Genomic DNA, 19,411 nt, shown 5'->3' on the forward strand with positions numbered 1-19,411 from the left:
TACACACACACATATCTATATGTATGTAAATATAAATAGATATATAATATATATGGTATATTTATACGTAATACAGTATACATGGTATCCCCCCCCAAATGCTTACACACTTAACAGCTGATAACTCAATTTTTTAAAAAAAATTGATTTCAGAGAGGGAGAGAGAGATGGAAACATCAGTGATGCGAGAGAATCATTGATTAGCTGCCTCCTGCATGTCCCCCACTGGGGATGGAGCCCGCAACCTGGGCACGTACCCCGACCAGGAATCAAACCCTGACCTCCTGGTGAATGGGTTGACGCTCAGCCTCTGAGCCACACCAGGTAGGCCAGCTAGCCCCATTTTAAAAATGAAACGTATATTAATAAACACGGCCTTTATAATGATTCAAAAAGTGTTCATACCTTTTTGGGGGGGGGGCACACTATATATTCTCAGTCCTTGTATGTATATGTATATATACGTGTATATCCATATATATTCTCAGTCCTTGTATATATATATGTGTGTGTGTATATATACACACACACACACACACATGTCTGGTATGTATATCTTCATCCATCTGTTGATGGGCACTTAGGGTGTTTCCATACCTTGACTGTTGTGAATACCACGGGAGCGCGGATATCTCTGAGATTCTTTTTTTCTTTCCTTTGGATATACAGCCGGAAGTAAGACTGCCAGATCATATGGTCGTTTTCATATTTTTGAGGATCCTCAATACTGTTTTTCTCAGTGACTGTGCCACTTTCCATGTCGATAGTCCCTGACTTTTTTTTTTAAATGGAGGCAGCCATACCAGTGCAGTGTCTCCCTCCAGGCAACTCTAGACACCTTAAAACAGTGCTTCTCAACCTTCCTAATGCCGCTACCCTTTAATACAGTTCCTCATGTTGTGGTGACCCCCAATGTCATTGTGACAAATTGAACATCATTAAAGCATAGTGATTCATCACAAAAACAATATGTCATTATATATGTGTTTTCCGATGGTCTTAGGCGACCCCTGTGAAAGGGGTCGCGACCCACAGGTTGAGAACCGCTGCTTAGAACCAACACCAACACTTTTGCTTCCATTCCCTCTCAAAAGTGCATCTCCTAGGACTTTGCAACCGTGAAGGTCATACCCGGGGCCTTCCTAGCAGTCAGAAGTGCGGACGCTGCTAATTTGGATGCTGCTTTTGTGCACGAGCAGGCCAGCTTTCCCGAGTGCAGATGGGATGAGAGCCAGCTTTGAGCCAACGCTGCCTCACTTAATCCTCGGAAAAGACGCTGAGATGGCTCCTCTCCCCGCCACGAATTGCCTGGGGACTGACCGCGAACAGTGGAACCCTCTGGTGGTTTGAAACATGAATGCTGAGGGTCTAATGTGGTGATGATAGGTAGCGAGAGAATAGAGTGATGCTGGTCACGTCGCAACAGCCTGTCACTTCCTGCTACTCGTATGTCACCCAGGTTTCTGCATGTCCCTGCTCATGCAAAACACGTGATGGTAAAGAATGTTAAAAGGCAGGGGGAGCTGTAACCGGTTTGGCTCAGTGGATAGAGCATCAGCCTGCAGACTGAAGGGTCCCAGGTTCGATTCCGGTCAAGGGCATGTACCTTGGTTGCGGGCACGTCCCCAGTAGGGGGTGTGCAGGAGGCAGCTGATCGATGTTTCTCTCTCATCGATGTTTCTAACTCTCTATCCCTCTCCCCTCCTCTCTGTAAAAAATCAATAAAATATATTAAAAAAGAAAAGAAATAAGTGAACCACCAGCACATGGCTATTGTAAGGGGAGCGTAGCTGGTGGCGATGGCCATTTTTCTTCTCCTGACGTCTGAATACATAACAAACGTTGCTTTTTGGGTACACGGTCCTCAGTTCGTGTTTTTCTTGAGGGCCCATCCTAATTTATCTCGCCCTGAAGCCTATTTTAATAGGGCTCACGTAAAGGGGAAAAATGCCCTTTCTAGGCGAAATGTGAGATCGATGGAATATCGATGCTGAAACGAATTCCGCTGTATCGTCACGCTGCCGAATTTACTTGTCTGGACAGGGAATGTTCCTTCCCATAGTCCACCCTCCTCCCTGGCTGAGCCCGAGAAGAGCTAGTAGCATCAATATGAAGCAGGAAATGCTGTGAGCGGCACGCATATGATGCAATGAATAATTTAGTATCTCTGGGAAATGCAAGCTGCAGTAGGATTCAAGCAGCCGAATCAGAGTGGAGATCAGTAATTTTCTGACGCGATGGTAAGAAGTGAAAGTCAGTGGGAAGACGGTCCTTAGAGATGGTGCATAATAGTTTGACCAGTGACAAGATTGGGAGTTTTGGGTTTAAAATGTTTTGTCTCGTGCAGTAACAATGCATTGTGACACTGGGCAGATGACTTTTTTTGCCAAAATGATCGGTGATGGACCGCGGTCATTTCTCTGCTGTCAGAGACGAGATAATGTCTCAGGTTTTCCTTGTAAGTTTTTCTATTTGCCTTCTGTTCCCCACTCCCCATTAAATGTGAATTCAAGGGACCGGAGGGGTGAACCTTGAAGGCTAGGCATGTTTATTTCATCAAGGCTTCGTAGGAGTAGCCACTTACAAACATGGGTAAGGCAGAGTGTTTCAAGGTTTACATTTAAAATGTAATTATTGAAAAATGTCTAAATTGTTCATCTCCTTTGGGATGATCGCATTAGCGTGGTAGCCGTTTTATATGTATGCCTGTGGTCTTTTTTGGTTATGACTGTAAATATTGTGCATGTGACTTTAATAATAGATTGGGTGGTTGGAACGACCTAGCAAAGGGGACATGTATCAATCTTTGTGTTTGAGAGTATCTGCTGAAAAATAGTTTTAAAACAAGGTTTATACTTAATTGGACTATATTAAATTTAATTTTTCAATGTGATTAAAGCATCTTGAATTTTAAGATGTATTACCATTTTCAGCTGTGCATTCTTTAAATATAAACTGGTTTGATCCTGATTCTGTGCAGACTTTAGTTAGTATAAATCATATTATTTGAAGAATACAGTTTTAGAGGAAATCTAAAATACTTGTCTTGTTTGCCTTTATGTAGACTTTTTAAAGTCGATCTGTTTCTACCCGGTTTATTGTTTCTGGTTAATAACAATGGAAAAAAATCTTTCCCATGCCGAAAAGAATTTCTATAGGATTTTATCGAATGTCGCTAATTCTAATACTAAAAAAAAAAAAAAAAAAATCTGATCTTGTTTTTTTTCCACCTCAGTTTTGAATGTCACCTTGATTTTATATAAGCCCTTCCCCTTTTCATAAATGATCACCTCCTCTCATTGAGTTTTGTCTCATAAAGAGAATTTACTTCATTAATGCTTAAGGAAAATTTTAATGTAGATAGCCTAAATATTAAAAGGCTATTTGATGTGGCCACACAATTTAATGGTACATTGTCAAATATGTGTACATATATACTATTGAGGGGGGAAAAGGAACAATAGGATGTGGCTTGGCAAAACAATGAATAGTTTTGATGTGTTCCAAAGTGGAAAGCAAATGAGGATATTCTTATTTTATATCTGCGTATAGAGAACACTTTACTTGCTGTAGGCTGTTTAAAAATGGCTTTGGTCTTTTTTCCACTAGTAGATAGACATGAGTATTTCTTGTGTTAAGTTTAAGCATTTCCCCTAAAAAAAAATTTTTTTTTTTCAGCTGCAAATTCTCCTACATGAGCAAGACTAAAAGAGAGGGTAGATATCATGACATTCACTCCAATGGCCAGAGATCTTGACTTCCGGTAGCGCAGCTGTGTTTACTTTTAAAAACATTATTGTCCTGCATAAATCGATTGCACTCTCTGATTGTATAACTCGGGGAAATAATGAAGCTGTAAGTGCCTCATTCCAACTGTGGCTTCCAGGCTTTCCCCCCAAATAAGATTACCCACCACTTTTTTAGAAAGCGAATGTTCGAGAGGTTAACGTTGATGACATGATAGTGCTTCCAGGAGGAGGGTCTTGACAGGAAGTATGTTATGAAAAACATGTTGAACCTTTCCAAGCGCCTTCTAGTGTATGTCAAGTTCTTCAGATGGCCCCGTGGTCCGTTGGAGCTTCTAACACCCAGCTGTCTGTTGCAGCCCCGAGCAAGGTTGCTGCTACCCAGGACAGCACTAATTTGCGATGTATTTTCTGTGGTAAGCAACGTTACTTACGTTTACATTCCTTTTTCAAGCTGTGCTACATGCTGATTGCACATTGCCATCCCTTTCGTTCCCTTAGGGCCATGGTCTGGTTTTGTGGTATTTGGGATAAGGCAGCTTAGCTCCTGATTTATTATTTTTTTATGTTGTGATATTCGTTGTGGTTCACGTAGGCGATTTGAGTTTCTGAGTTTGGCATCCTTGAATGAGGATTTATTTAGAATTAGCATCTTAAAACTTGACTTCCGGTTCCCTTCTTTCACTACAAATAAGAGTGGGGTGTTATTTTTGTTTGTTCATTTTCATTTTTAACTATTTTGTTTGAGAGCAATCTTTTAATTTGGAATTTAGGGGGGAAATTAGGTCCATGTTCCTATGATTTGGGGGATGTGCCCTATTGGGAGGGAGCTTTTGCTGAACTTGGGTTTGTAGGTGTGCACGTCACCAGGCAGATGTAAGCTCTTCCTTGCTTTCGTAGGTTGATTTCTGACCCAACAGCCTCCTTCTATTCCGTGGTGTAGGTATTTGTGGCTCAGGCGTGAATTTAGGCTTTATGGAGTGTTTTCTTTCACTCTCCTATTCACAAGTGTGTACATATATGTATTGTTTGTATAGACAAACCAGATATGTCACTTACCCCAAATTCCAGTTAATCAGACATACGCATATCCTTATCCTTACACAGGCTGTATCTACACACACACACACACACACACACACATCTGATTTCTTTTTATCTTCATTTGATTCTAAAACTTTCTGTTTTGAAAACCCAAGTTCAGAAAGTAACTTTCAAATCAGAGCTTTTTTTTTTTTTTTTTTTTAACTCATGTATACTTTTCTTTTTTTTTTTTGACTCCCATATACCTGGCCAGATTTTTAAATGAGAGATAAAATGATAAAATGATCTACTGCTAGAATTTTATATAAACAGTTTAACGTACTTTATGCATGTGACTCAAAGCTTTTGATGTGATTCTTCAGTATTCCTGGCCTTGCTTCTTTTACCTATGAAGATAATTATTTTAAAATTTACACATTTGCTGGTTTTTAGGCAAAGAAACGTGTGTGTTCTACATTTCCACAAATGAAAATTCTAGTGTGTTTCTTGGTATATTTCGTGACTGCTCCAGGTGACCCAGTTACAGCAGTGAGCCCCTAGTTTGGCTCTTTATAAATCCCCCCACTTCTCCCCAGAATCCACACTTAATTGCAGATTAAGCGTTTCATCAGTAACTTTTAATTCTGAATTTTCTGCCTCCTCTTGGGGTTTCTTCCAGGCCCTCTTTTGAACTAGCCATGGATGATGATTCGTATTTGTGTTCTTGGGACTCTAGTCTTTTTTGAAAACCTACTTGATGTTCTATGTGTGCTCCTGAATATGTTGAGTTCCACCTGCAGAACAATTGCACGGTTTACCCAGTTGCAGAGAAAAGGCTTGATCGAGCCTTAATAGACGTGAATTCTTGAAGTTGCAAAATTATGTGTTAAAAAGCAGATTCCCCCCCCCCTTGTTATCTTGAATTGTGCGAACAATGTAATTACCACATGGCTAAGCTTACACTTGGTTGTATTGTTTATAATGACACCTATTTGTCTTCTGGTCCTGTGTTTTTAAGTAATCTGTGGCTAAGTGTGGAATTATATTTGTGAAAATTAAAATGTTGTAGGAATGAAATGTTGCTTTAGCCAAAACTCAGTATTGAAGTCAAGATGGAGTTGCCATTCATTCCTGGCTCAGAGAGAAATTCTACCCTGACTTCCATCATTCATAGAATATCATTTCAGTGACATGGATGCATTTTCTTTATTAGAAATTATAATTCATGCGCTTTGCTGTATGAATTCTAGCCAGGAAAAAATGAAGATCAACCATTGGTTATGACGGTGGTAATAAAAGAGAGGAAACTAACCTTCAAATAGCTATTCTTTTATGATAATATAGTAGGGACAAGCAATGACCTGCTTCTTTTTTTCCCCCAAAAGAGAACTGTTAAGCCATACATGATGCTCATAAAATATTGTCATTTGCCCACTGGTTAGGGAAGGACCTTATCTGCAGTCTGTGGGGACACAGGCACTCCTGTAGGAATATTGTGAAGTAAGCGATAGTTATGTTCCAGAAAATACAGTGCCAGCAGACAAGCCTTGCCCCATCCTAGTCGCTGCTTCCTGTTGAGTGTTGGTGCCTTTGGTGGGACTTAGGAATTATCTAACCCAGCAGAAGGCTTGACAAGAAGGCAGAATGCAATCGTGCACATGAAGTTCGTCATTTACCTGGAACTCCTTTATTTAATGCTGATGATATATTGATATCATTTTTACATGCACACCACTTTCAATGTGCTCGCGATTGTGACTTGACAATATTGATGAAGAAGAAGCAAACACAATCCCCGATTAAATATAGAATGCTCCCCCTCCCTGGCCCCCAGTTAAAGACTGTCTATGGAAAGACAGAAAGAGCCACATAGGGAGAATTTTCGGTTGTTCTTGGATCGAACTCCCCCACCTAAAAAGGATCTCCTCAGCCAAAGCCGGTTTGGCTCAGCGGATAGAGCGTCGGCCTGCGGACTGAAGGGTCCCGGGTTCGATTCCGGTCAAGGGCATGTTCCTGGGTTGCGGGCACTTCCCCAGTGGGGGATGTGCAGGAGGCAGCTGATCGATGTTTCTCTCTCATCGATGTTTCTGACTCTCTGTCTCTCTCCCTTCCTCTCTGTAAAAAATCAATAAAATATATTTAAAAAAGGGATCTCCTCAGCTGCATGAATAAACTGTCGTAAATTGTTTTTATCATGAGTGATATCAGCCAGGAGAGGAACTTCTTTTAAAACGAATTTGCTGCATAAACTTTTCACTCAAAACAGAGTCCAAGTCTGTGAATTGCTAAAAAATACAAAAAATCTTTTTGTCCTTCAGAGTCTTTTGTGAGTTATGTTAACTTTTGTTAATTTGTTAGTTTATTTATTTATTTACTCACTTGGGGATTTATTTATTTATTTTTTTTAAGAGGAGATGTCAGAGGCCCATCTGTCTGGCATGTTATCGTGGCCCTCTTTTTAAAAAAATGTATCTTATTGCCCTTGACCGGAATCGAACCTGGTACCCTTCAGTCCGCAGGCTGACACTCTATCCACTGAGCGAAACCGGTTAGGGCCTGAGGATATTTTTCATTGATTTTTAGCGAGAGTAGAAGGGGGGGCGGGTGAGAGACAGAGAGAAATTTCGATGTGAGAGAGACACATCAGCTGGTTGCTCCCGCCCGGGGCCGAGCTTTGAGCCTGCAGAGGAGGCGCCTGCCCTTGATCAGAATCCAACCCTTGACCCCTCAGTCCATGGGCCGACGCTCTAACCACTGAGCAACCGGCCAGGGCTGTTCATTTTTTGTTGTTTTTTTTTTAAACCTGTTTAATAAAACCAATGGAATTGAGTTGAAAGTTTCACGTATCTTCTTGAATTTGTATATTTGAGTTAAGATTTACATGGATAGCTTTTAATAGATTATTAGTGTTATCGTTGTGACATATGCCTGCCCTAGCTGTAGTAATCTTTGCATTCTTCTTGTAACCTTCTGACGTCCAGCTGTTTAATTATTCGAGCAGCCTGAGGTTTTCACTTAAATACACAAACAGTATTTTATAAAACTAGTTAAACCACAGTAGCCTTGTGCGTTGCCCATGTAGCATTTTTGGATAAATATAACTTCAGATCTATATAAAATTCTTCCCCCAAATTACTTATATTTTCTCAAAGTTGCCCTCCCACCTTCTTCTGCCCCAAAAAGACAAGACGTCTTTGTCCTGTAAAGTGTTAAACATTAGCGTATGGCTTACTATGGCAGGATTTTTATGTTATTATGTTAATTTTCTAAAGAAGGAAAGAATTCCAAGCTGTTCGCCAGCCAAGTTCTATATTCTCATTTATGCAAACAGTTAAGTGTCTATTTTATTTTAACTTAAAATGCTTTTTTTATTTTGTTGTTCTTACTGATGACATGGGATTAATATATTTTTATATTTCCTTCATGTGGTTATCAAAATAGCCGAGTCTTAGGAAACCTAATGAAATATATCACTGCACTTGCCATCTAGTTTGTCTTTAGAGGACAAATTAAATGATGAATGTAAAAAAAATGTGTAAAGAGATGAGGAAAAAATTAGTAGGTAAGTTCAGATCGAATTATTGTATTTTTGTTTTTTTTACACGGGATAAACCAGTTCTGTATGATTTTGAATGAGCCTTATTCTTCTGGTGGTGGCATTTACTCCAGTAGTATAAAATACTCTGTGCTGTGACTTCGTAGATGATAAGAATTTACTTTAGAAGCGTTTATTAACTGTTTGTTTTTTTTATACTAGTGGTTTATGAAACACTTTTAAAATATCTGCTAAGAGGCACTTGCTGGCACACTGGAATTCATAGACATGTACAGCATGTCACTACTCATATATTTCTCTCCAAGAGTGGAAGATAGCTACTTCTTTATTTTTTTTATTTAATGGATTAGATTTCAAAACTGGTCTTTTGTAATTGTCGGTTCGTTAGGTCCAGCATTTATCTCATTTTATCACACATTTAGTTTTTCTATCCAGAGACATTAAAATGTCCCATCATTTAGTGGCATTCTTCACCAGATGCTAAAAATAGTCTGCCTTGTACATGACACATAAGAATGGATGGTCATTAAGGTTTCTCATGGCGGAACCATGCAAATTTGAATGCAGGGTCTGTCTTTTTTTTTTTTTTTTTTTTTTAATACCCCAGATGAAAAGTAACATTACCTCTGTTACCTTAAAAATTCAGACAAATAGGTTAATTATATATTAAGCTTAGCCAATGTTTTGTTTTTATTTTATTTTATTTTTTACCAGTGCTCAATGCCAGGCCATTAAAATAAGGGAAGCTTTAATTGAGCAAATTGGATAAATGCTCTAGCACAGTGGTTCTCAACCTTCTGGCCCTTTCAATACAGTTCCTCATGTTGTGACCCAGCCATAAAATTATTTTCATTGTTACTTCATGACTGTCATGTTGCTACTGTTATGAATCATCATGGAAATATCTGATAGGCAGGATGGTCTTAGGTGACCCCTGTGAAAGGGTCGTTCGACCGCCAAAGGGGGCGTGAACCACAGGTTGAGAACCGCTGCACTAGCATATATCAGTCTCAGAAGAAGGTTCTCATGCTCTCTCTCTCCTGTTTTTCATTTCCAGTGTTCTATTTAGGTGAGTTTTGAATTCCGATTTTTTATTTTTTATTTTTTTTAAAGTTCTCCACTTCATAAGCCAGTCCTCTTGGGAGAATGTCTCATTGTCTTAGAAATGTCAAGCTTAGGCGCCTCCCCAGCTGCTCATTGAATACTTGTTTGCCTCCAGCTCTTCACATATAAATGTTCATTTTCCCTTCATTGTGGATGTTTTCCATTTGTTTCAAGTAAGCCTTCGGATATGATGGCAGTGTTACGTTTGCGGTCTCTCATTTGCTGTTGTGTTACGGAAAGCTTACGTTTTATTTTGCTAAGCAAAACGAAGATACATTTGTAGCTCTGTGATGGTTTTTATGTTATGCTCGTGGTCTTATCTCTAGCCAGCTAAATATCCAGATAATGTTTACCTATAATGTTCTTCCTCCCTTTTTAGGGCCAGCATTACCTAGACAAAATTCACAACTTCCTGCCCAAGTTCAGAATGGCCCGTCACAAGAAGAATTGGAAATTCAGAGGAGGTAAATTTATCAGTTCTTGTTTATACTTTTTCATTCTGCTGTGGGAGATCAAACTCCAAACATCCTCATATGAAAACAGATAATATCTCATTAGTCACTTGAAGGGCAAAAATGTTATTGTTACACCATTAAGTTTTGTAATCACCAATAATGAACGAAAAGATCCTTGCTATGCTGGACAACATATGTTAAGAGAGTTATAATTTCCTATCTGCTTAATCGAAAAAAATCGTATTTGTGTAGGTGTAGATATTTTAAACAGCATGGACATGTCTTTGTACCTCCGAGAGTCTTATTTTTAAAGTAGTTATAAACTAACCTGCGATCGTTGCGGCTTTCACGGGACCAACGTAACTAGAACGTTGAAATAGTGCTGGCCATTTGCAGAAGGCGTTGAACTTGAGGGACTACCATTGGGTGTAGCAGTGGAAGACAACACCGTTCTGTTGATGACGAAACGGCTGGTGGAGTGAGATCAGTAACACTATCTTCATTATTTCAATGCAGTTTATAAAGATGCTAGGAATCATGAGCAGAACCTCGGAATGGGAAGCTGCTTTGTAACCAAATAGTTTTCTAGAGTTCAGGTATGGTCGGTAACTTAAAATTGAGCTAGTCGAGCCATGTCTCATTTTATTTTTAATTTTTTTATTTTTAAATATATTTTACTGATTTTTTACAGAGAGGAAGGGAGAGAGAGAGAAACATCGATGAGAGAGAAACATCGATCAGCCGCCTCCTGCACATCTCCCACTGGGGATGTGCCCGCAACCCAGGTACATGCCCTTGACCGGAATCAAACCTGGGACCTTTCATTCCGCAGGCCGACGCTCTATCCACTGAGCCACACCGGCTTCGGCGAGCCATGTCTCATTTTAAACAAGTGAAGACCTGTTAGAGTTGTTTGAGACCGGTCACTGGGGGGTCACCCTGTTCTGGGGAGTTGAGAATCGTTGTGTGGACGGGTTTTACCAACTGAACAGCATTTGTTCCAGGACAAGCCAGCATTTCTTCTCGTGACCTTTGATTTGGCTCTTAGATGTGAAACATTCCTCGTATTCTCCGTGTTGTCTTCATACGTGTTTCCCTGACAAACAGAGGAATCTCTTGCCATGTTACGTGTCTGCTGTGTTTTTGTAAAACTACTTATCTCTGAGGAAGGCTCTCTAGAATCTCCCAGAATGGGTTTTTTTGGGTTTTTTTGCCAAAGCCTTATTATTCAGGTAGATTACTCCTGAAATAGCCTCCAAATTTGGTGAAAATCTTATCTAACTCTTTGGAGTGGTGCTACCATGAACAGATTTTATAAATAGAATTAAGTTTCTATAGAAATAGGAAAGCTCAAAAGATATAATCATTTCAGTTCCGTATTGAGAGTTTTAAAGATTGTCTTTTGAAAATATTTTTTTTTCTTTCAGAGAGGAAGGGAGAGGGAGAGAGAGTTGGAAACATCAATGATGAGAGAGAATCATTGATCGGCTGCCTCCTGCACCCCCGTTACTGGGGATCGAGCCTGCAACCAGGGCTCGTGTCCTTGATCAGAATCGAACCCGAGACCCTTCAGTCAGCAGGCCGACGCTCTATCCACGGAGCCAAACCTGCTAGGCCCCATATTGAGAGTTTTAAACATGCCTGAATAATTCCAAGAGTTAGGTCACCTGACATGGTTGACCATGCTGAGAGCGTTTACAGTTCGGATGGAGGATTTGGGGTGACATCGGGATAGAGATATAGTAAAAGAAGCAGTTGTAAAAAAAAAAATGACTAATTTTTAACACCAGATTAAGAAAACATTGTTCTGCCCTGACCGGTTTGGCTCAGTGGATAGAGCGTCGGCCTGCAGACTGAAGGGTCCCAGGTTCGATTCCGGCCAAGGGCATGTACCTTGGTTGTGGGCACATCCCCAGTAGGAGGTGTGCAGGAGGCAGCTGATCGATGTTTCTCTCTCATCAATGTTTCTAACTCTCTATCCCTCTCTCTTCCTCTCTGTGAAAAATCAATAAAATATATATTTTTTTAAAAACTACACACACACACACACACCACCAGGAAAGTAATGAATAAAAAATGATTATAGTCTTATTGGGACTTAGCCACGTGTAGAAAACTAGGAAGAGCCAGGAGAAAACCCAAAACATAAAATCCATAATTTCGGTGAATACGCAGTGGGCAAGCAAGTAATCCGAGACCGTGGCTCCGGGCCAGGGCAGTGCGGGATAGAAACAGACACCATCCGGGGACACGGCTGGCTCTGCGGGTCACAGGTGGGTGATCCCGGGCACAGAGGGTTGCCAAGAACCTGCGGCGTGCGAGGGTAGCTGGCAGCGAGCATCGGTGCGTTTTCAGTTGTTATGCAAACTCCGTGCCTCTTCGATGTCTTCTCTCCAGACGAAGTGCCAGCCCTAGCAGTGCTCATCTGGACTTGGGGTTTTTCTGTCTGTGTGTAAGTGGATCCCTGAGGGTTTGAACATGGGAGATGTTGTTTAGGTTGCCTGCTTCTTGCGTTGAAGACGAGCGTGGTCCTTTTGAAGGGTGAAATCCCCATTTCTGAAAAATTGGTATGGGTTTTTCTTTAAGTTATTTCCTGTCCACAGCCATGCCCAGACTCTTCCCCCTTTTAGGTAACCCTTCGGAACCAATTTCTTTCCCTCTCCGTATTAATTGCATCTCGATTCCTTCCCTCTCCACCCATTTCCTTTTTAATCTCAACGAAATTTGCTTTGTGTCTCCCACAAACCTACTGCGCATTGCTGCTTCACTTCCAGGTTAAATTTCCTACCTTCCTTTCAGTGATACGATGGTGTCTCTCTTTTTTGCTAATTCTTCTCCCTTTCTGTTCTTTTCTGTGCCTCTTTTTTTTTTCTTTTACCTTGTACAAGATTTTAATTTCATTTTTGTACCTCTTTTTTTTATAGATAGATATGAGGCGTTGTACTCGGCGCTCCCTTTTCTTTCTGTACACAGTATACCCTTTGAAAAATTAATGATTTGCTTGGACGTTGTAGTTTTCTCGTAACCCCTGTAGGCTGATGGCTTCCAGAGCTGCAGCTCCCACTGTGGTCATGCACATGAGGTCCAGACCCAGGTTCCCAGCTAAATGCGGTCAGTAGTCGTGGATCCTTTTGAGAATTTGGTGAAAGCAGTAGAGTGCTGCCCTCTTCTGTCCGGACCCCAACCCTTCCCGTGTGTGTGTGTGTGTGTGTGTGTGTGTGTGTGTGTGTGCGCGCGCGCGCGCGCGCGCGCGCGCACGCGCATTTACATGCAAACTTGCATACGGTTTCAGACGGTCACAGACCCCCTGACTTCCAACAGCGAGAAGTCCTACATTTGGGTCTCCTACTGACACCTCCGTTTAACCCTTATGATTCCGTTCTTTTTTATTTTTTTAAATACTTTATTGATTTTTTACAGAGAGGAAGGGAGAGGGATAGAGAGTTGGAAACATCGATGAGAGAGAAACATCGATCAGCTGCCTCCCACACACCTCCTACTGGGGATGTGCCCGCAACCAAGGTACATGCCCTTGACCGGAATCGAACCTGGGACTTTACAGTCCGCAGGCCGACGCTCTATCCACTGAGCCAAACCGGTTAGGGCATGATTTCGTTCTTAATGCAGATTTCTCCTCTTTCATGTTTCAGCTTAAAAAGTCTGTTACTATCCTCATTCACAATCTCTCTCTATACCTTGTTATTTTTTCTGCTGAAAAGCCATTGCGATTCTCATTACTAATAGTTTTCCCCCGTATTTATTTTCTTATGTACTACAATAGTTTCTAGGTGATTTTTCTGTCTTTCACCAGGATCCCTTTCCGTTACTCCAGTGGTCAGCAAACTGCGGCTCGCGAGCCACATGCGGCTCTTTGGCACCTTGAGTGTGGCTCTTCCACAAAATACCGACTTCTGCGCATGGGCCACAAAGTTTCAGTCGCACTGTACGTGCGCGCCCGCATGTGGTATTTTGTGGAAGAGCCACACTCAAGGGGCCAAAGAGCCGCATGTGGCTCGCGAGCCGCAGTTTGCCGGCCACTGCATTAGTCCTACTTTACTACTGTGAGGTTAATTTAAAAATAATTTTTTTTTTTTTTTCACACAACAAAGAAAATCTCACCCAGTATAGGAGGGTCTAAAACAGGGCCGGGTACTCTGCCACATGGCTGGGCTCCTGTCCTCATGTTAATCCCCAGAATGAATGAATCCCTTTGAAGCATTTTTACTTTTCGTGATTTCCTAATGACACTAAGTACCTATGCTTATGTTTTTCTATTTCTTTATTGATCAGCTTATAGATAGTAGCTGTTAACTCTCCACAGTGAAAAAATGAAGATTTCTTCCCTTCCCTTGCCAGTGATTAGTTCCGTTGTTGGTTTCTTTTTCAAATCGAATCTGCCTTGGTCTCTCTAACTCTCCACTTTTTAAGAGGAATACAGTTGTTTTGCACACTTTCCTGCCTCTTTTCTTCCATTCTGCCACCTGGATTTGGCAGATGAATCGCTTCTCTATTTTCAGGGTTGTACATTGGCATTTGCAGTCTTTCTAGAAAGGTCATTAAACTGAAAATTTTTTTAAATTAAAAATTTTAGATGACAGTTTAATACTCAATATTATTTTTTTACTCGTTTCCGTTGTATAGCATAGTGGTTAGCCAAACATATTCTTTACAAAGTGTTCTCCCTAATACTTCCATTTCCCACGGGGCACCATACATCGCTATTACAATATTAATGACGATATTTCCTGTGCGGTACTTTAAAAACTGGCATCAATCTTTGCCTTTCTGTTTGTAGGTGACCTTACCCCTGCCCTTGAATTCTTTTAAACCTTCGTATGAACCATTGGTAGTCTGTTTTCATAAAAGATATATGACTAGGTATGATTTTTAGTGTTTTGGATTTTTATCCCATTTTATTTAGCTCAATTCTTAGTAAACCTTTTCCAAGACTTACCCAAAACTCTTAGATTTTTTTTTTAATTTATTTCCTTAACCATTTCATTCTCTCTGATTTCTCTGGTCTTTGTGGGGGGCGGGACTTGTACTGGTCAGATGCTGGATCTCCTGTGCTTTTCCCAATGATACTTTTCTCTTTTGTGCCTTTTTTTGTGCCTGTATTCTTGGTGATATTTTTAACTATATATTTTAGAGCAGTACCATCCAATAGAAATATAATATGAGCCACATATGAAATTTAAAGTTTTCCCATAGTCATATTAGCCACGGTTAAAAGAAATCGGTGAAGTTAATTTTAACAACATATTTTATTTAACCCAGCCTATACAAAATATTATCATTTCAGCCTGAAGTAAGTATACAGATTGTTAAGATCTTTTACATTCTGTTTTTCATAGAGAGTCTTCAAAATGTAATACGTGTTACACTTACAGGACGTTTCTATTGAGACTAGCCCTGTTACAAGTGCTGAGGAGCCAGTCTTCTCCACGCATGGCTCCCGAATTGGACAGCACCGTAGCACATCTATTGAAACTTTAATTTTAATCTCTAACAGCCTTTTTGGGGTAATTATCCCTTTTTCATCATAGCTTATTCTGAATTCGTAATTGTATGACGAGCCTCTCTTGTTTGTCTTCCTTTGCCTGAATTATCTCCTTATGGGGCTGTATTTATCGTTTTACTGAAATATCTGGTAATCTTCAGTGGTCCATTTATTTAAAAAAAAAAAAAGTTAGTTTGAACGCTGTGACTCCTTGCTTTGGGTTTCCTCGTCTGTCGGTAGCATTCTTCCCTGACAGAGGGAGGCCTGGAAGTGGGCAGTGGGGCCCGGAGGCCTGGGGGCTTCTGATAGGGGTGTTTCCGGGGGAAGGAAAAACAAAATAAGCAAACAGAACATAGGTCGCATGATATGGTTGACCATGCTGAGGGCGTTTACAGTTCGGATGGAGGGTTTAGGGTGACATCAGGATAGAGATATAGTAAAAGAAGCAGATGTAAAAAAAAAAAAAAAAAAATGAGTAATTTTTAGCACCAGAGTAAAAAATCATTGTTCTGCCCTGACCGGTTTGGCTCAGCGGATAGAGCGTCGGCCTGCGGACTCAAGGGTCGCAGGTTCGATTCCAGCCAAGGGCATGTACCTTGGTTGCGGGCACATCCCCAGTAGGAGGTGTGCAGGAGGCAGCTGATGGATGTTTCTCTCTCAACGATGTTTCTAATTCTCTATCCCTCTCTCTTCCTCTCTGTGAAAAATCAATAAAATAGATTTAAAAAAAGAAAGAAAGAAAGAAAACATTGTTCTACAGGGCCTGTGTGGTCAGCCGCGAGTCATGTAAGTGGATCTTGCGGATGTACTCAAAGTGGTGTTAGGACTCAATGGGGAGAGTGAGGAGGGAACGGTGGGGGGGTTTCATGGCCGTAGGAATTAAACCGTTTGTGCAGGAGAAAGTCAGTACATAGCACCTAAGTCTGAAAAACGAAGAAGTATTAGTTGTTAAACAAGTTACTGGACTTAGAAGCATGAGGTGAATACCAGTCAGTGTTGAAAGCAGTTGCTTCCGGGGCCAAAATCCGAAGCGAAGGTGGGGGACAGGATTCCTGTTTTGTTATAGTATGATTTGGCTTTTTAAGCTGTGTGTGCATTTTATAACTTTAATTTCTTTTTATTTTGAATAAGCCTGACACTGAGTTTGACCAAGTGAATGTTTACTGTAGATGGTAAATCTTACTAGTTCAATAAATACCTTTATCATCGTAACACGACGATCGTGTACTTTAGTTTTCTATTCCTAAGCGTATGATTTCGAACAGGGGTGGGCAACCTTTTTGTGAGTGCGTGCCAAAACCAGCGAAATCTCTGACTCGAAATTCTTCTGCGTGCCAACCCTAATTGTTTGAGAACATGTTACGCCTACTTGATATCTCTTAAGGTGTACGTATGTGAGGAACCTTGAAGAAATAATAAAATCCATTCGAGCGACAAAAACACAGTATACGATGATGAAAAATACATTTGTTTTTTAATGTATACATGTACACTGACAGTCCGACAGAAAACTTTATGACTCCGTTTAATATTATCAGTGGGACTTTGGCTGCTGCATCCCTGATGACAGAGGTTTCACATCAGGTTTCTATTTCGTGACCTTCAGAGATACGCACGAGCCACTACTTTCATCTGTCAGGCCACTCCTATTACAAGACTTAACAAAATTCATCCCTGAGAACAAAGATTCACCGTTGTAAATGGGAGATTATAAGAGAGGGTTTCGCGTGCCAGCAAAAGTGACTGGCGTGCCAGGGGTTGCCCGCCCCTGATTTCGAATATCCGTTTTTGATTCCTGCTCATTAATATTTGGCGTCCTCGGCTGGCTGTGATGAAAAGACATATTCTGAGAAACGTGAGTCAGTCCTATGTCGGTCTCCACGTAGAACTTCATTGAGTTCATGCCTATAAATAGCTCCCCAGTCACCCCGACTCTCTGAACGTTATAAAAGGGGGAGCAGGGAGCAGACGCAGGGAGTCGGAGCCATGAAAGTGTACAGGTCCCAGTTCAGCCTCCAGAGGCAGGATGGACCGAAAGTTGACCGCCTTCTCTTGTGAGTATGGTCCCTGGTCCCTTGTCTCGGCAGCTTTCTGATACCAAAACGTGACTGTCTTGTTTATATTGATCCTTTTTCGTTTGTATACGAATAGAGATGTGAAAGGCCCGCATTATGTATGGAAAGAAAACCATGTTTATTCGCTTTTATTTTCTGACAAATGTCAGTAATATCGGAGCGTTACTGGATGTTATCAACCCAGAACATTCTTCCTCGTCTGCCCTCCTGCTTCATTATGTCAAAATGTAAAGCGCTCTGTATTTCCCGAACACTCTTCGTGACAGGGAAGGCTGAAGGAAATGTAGTTTTAAATGTTGGTATTTATGTTTTGCTCGCTTTAAAAAAAAAAAATCAGTCTTGGAGTCAACATACACAAAGTAGGTGTTTGAATACATGCAAAGGCTACTAATCTCATTGGCCAGTGCTCCGTACATGTCTTTCCATGTGTGGACGCCTCTTTGGGGACTATTATGACATAGGGACCAATCTTCTCAAGTTAGGGCACCCTTAATGTAAATACCATCATTCAATAGTTCTTGGAGATTCACTTCTCTCCTACCTGGCCTTCAGCTCTTGGTGTTAAAAGCAGTGTATTGCTTAGAGAAGTAACCCTTCATGTATAGTAAGACATGAGCTGTCGTCTTAGAATGCTCTGTGGTTCCAACTGTGATCAGTGACCACATTATCATACATGCGAATAACACTGGGTATTGATTTAATCAGCAGAAATCAGTATTTTCCCCTCTCCTCTGTATTGGGAGAGAGGCTTGTATGTGGTGAGGGAATTGGAGAAGGTGTTTTCTTATTAGAAAGCCAGTAGATCAGAGGTTCTCAACCTGTGGGTCGCAACCCCTTTGGGGGGTCCAACGACCCTTTCACAGGGGTCGCCTAAGACCATCAGAAAACATATATATTTACATACTGTTTTTGTGATGAATCACTGTGCTTTAATGATGTTCAGTTTGTAACAATGAAAATACATCCTGCCTATTAGGTATTTATATGACGATTCATAACAGTAGCAACATGACAGTTATGAAATAGCAACGAAAATAATTTTATGGTTGGGTCACCACATGAGGAACTGTATTAAAGGGTCGCGGCGTCAGGAAGGTTGAGAACCACTGCATTAGATAGTATCTAAAGTTAAAACGTAAGAAACGTCCGAAGAGCTGACAGTCACTGTCTCCGACGGGTGGGAAACGGGTGGGAAGGCGGGATCCCAGGATGCTGTGAAATAAATATAACGTGTATAAGATGAAGCTGATTTTTTATTTTGGGGGGAGTTACCTTTTATAAGCAGGAATGTCGTTGAGGTCCAGGTGGGGACTTGGGGACATTTGATTTGCTCTTTGACATACGTGTGTGGGAGGTAAGCAGCAAGCCGTGTGTTCTAGGGCCACACCCAGTAGGCCTCTGTAGGTTTTTAATAGAAGAAGAGTAGTAAGGATGGATGCACTCTACTAGTTACTAAAGAAGGTATATATCAGACACCAAAGCATCAAGATCCTGGTACCCACACTAGACAAACACACCTATGGACCAAAACACGCTGAAAGTTCAGAAATAGTCAACATGGAAAGGTGGCGTCTTAAATCGGGGCTCGCCACGGTTCAGTAAGTGCTGTATGGGGTAGAGCCCCACTTCACATCTCAAACCCAAGATGAATTTCAGATGAACTAAGGGCTTCATTGTGCAAGTATTAAAAGAAAGTGCCCAAGAAGGGTCCCAGGGCAGGTCACGGAAAGGCATAATACGACTGGATTTTCTCCGTGAAAATTAAAAGCCCTATGACAAAACGAAGCTTGTATCTTTTCACCTAGCTAATGCGTGTCAGTAGTGATGCTTAAGATGCAGGTAGAAAAGGCCTCAAAGATGAATGATGATAAAAACCTTTATTGCAGTGGGTAGTAACCGTATCAGGCTAACCCAGTGGTCGGCAAACTCATGAGTCAACAGAGCCAAATATC

The 19,411-nt window shown here is 41.0% G+C and overlaps 1 protein-coding gene across 3 annotated transcripts in view; it reads left to right on the plus strand.

Annotated features, from left to right (window-relative positions):
* ENAH (ENAH actin regulator) overlaps positions 1–19,411 on the plus strand; it is a gene marked incomplete at its 5' end in the record, with an annotated part of 102,239 nt that overhangs the window by 60,532 nt on the left and 22,296 nt on the right. For all 3 annotated transcript variants that reach the window (XM_081114355.1, XM_081114357.1, XM_081114356.1), the window contains one exon: positions 9,809–9,893. In XM_081114355.1, the coding sequence (XP_080970481.1) occupies positions 9,809–9,893 (85 nt within the window). The remainder of the gene's footprint in view (positions 1–9,808; positions 9,894–19,411) is intronic.

Source organism: Myotis nattereri, assembly GCF_964212035.1.
Source record: "Myotis nattereri genome assembly, chromosome: 20".
Taxonomy (NCBI): Eukaryota; Metazoa; Chordata; class Mammalia; order Chiroptera; family Vespertilionidae; genus Myotis; species Myotis nattereri.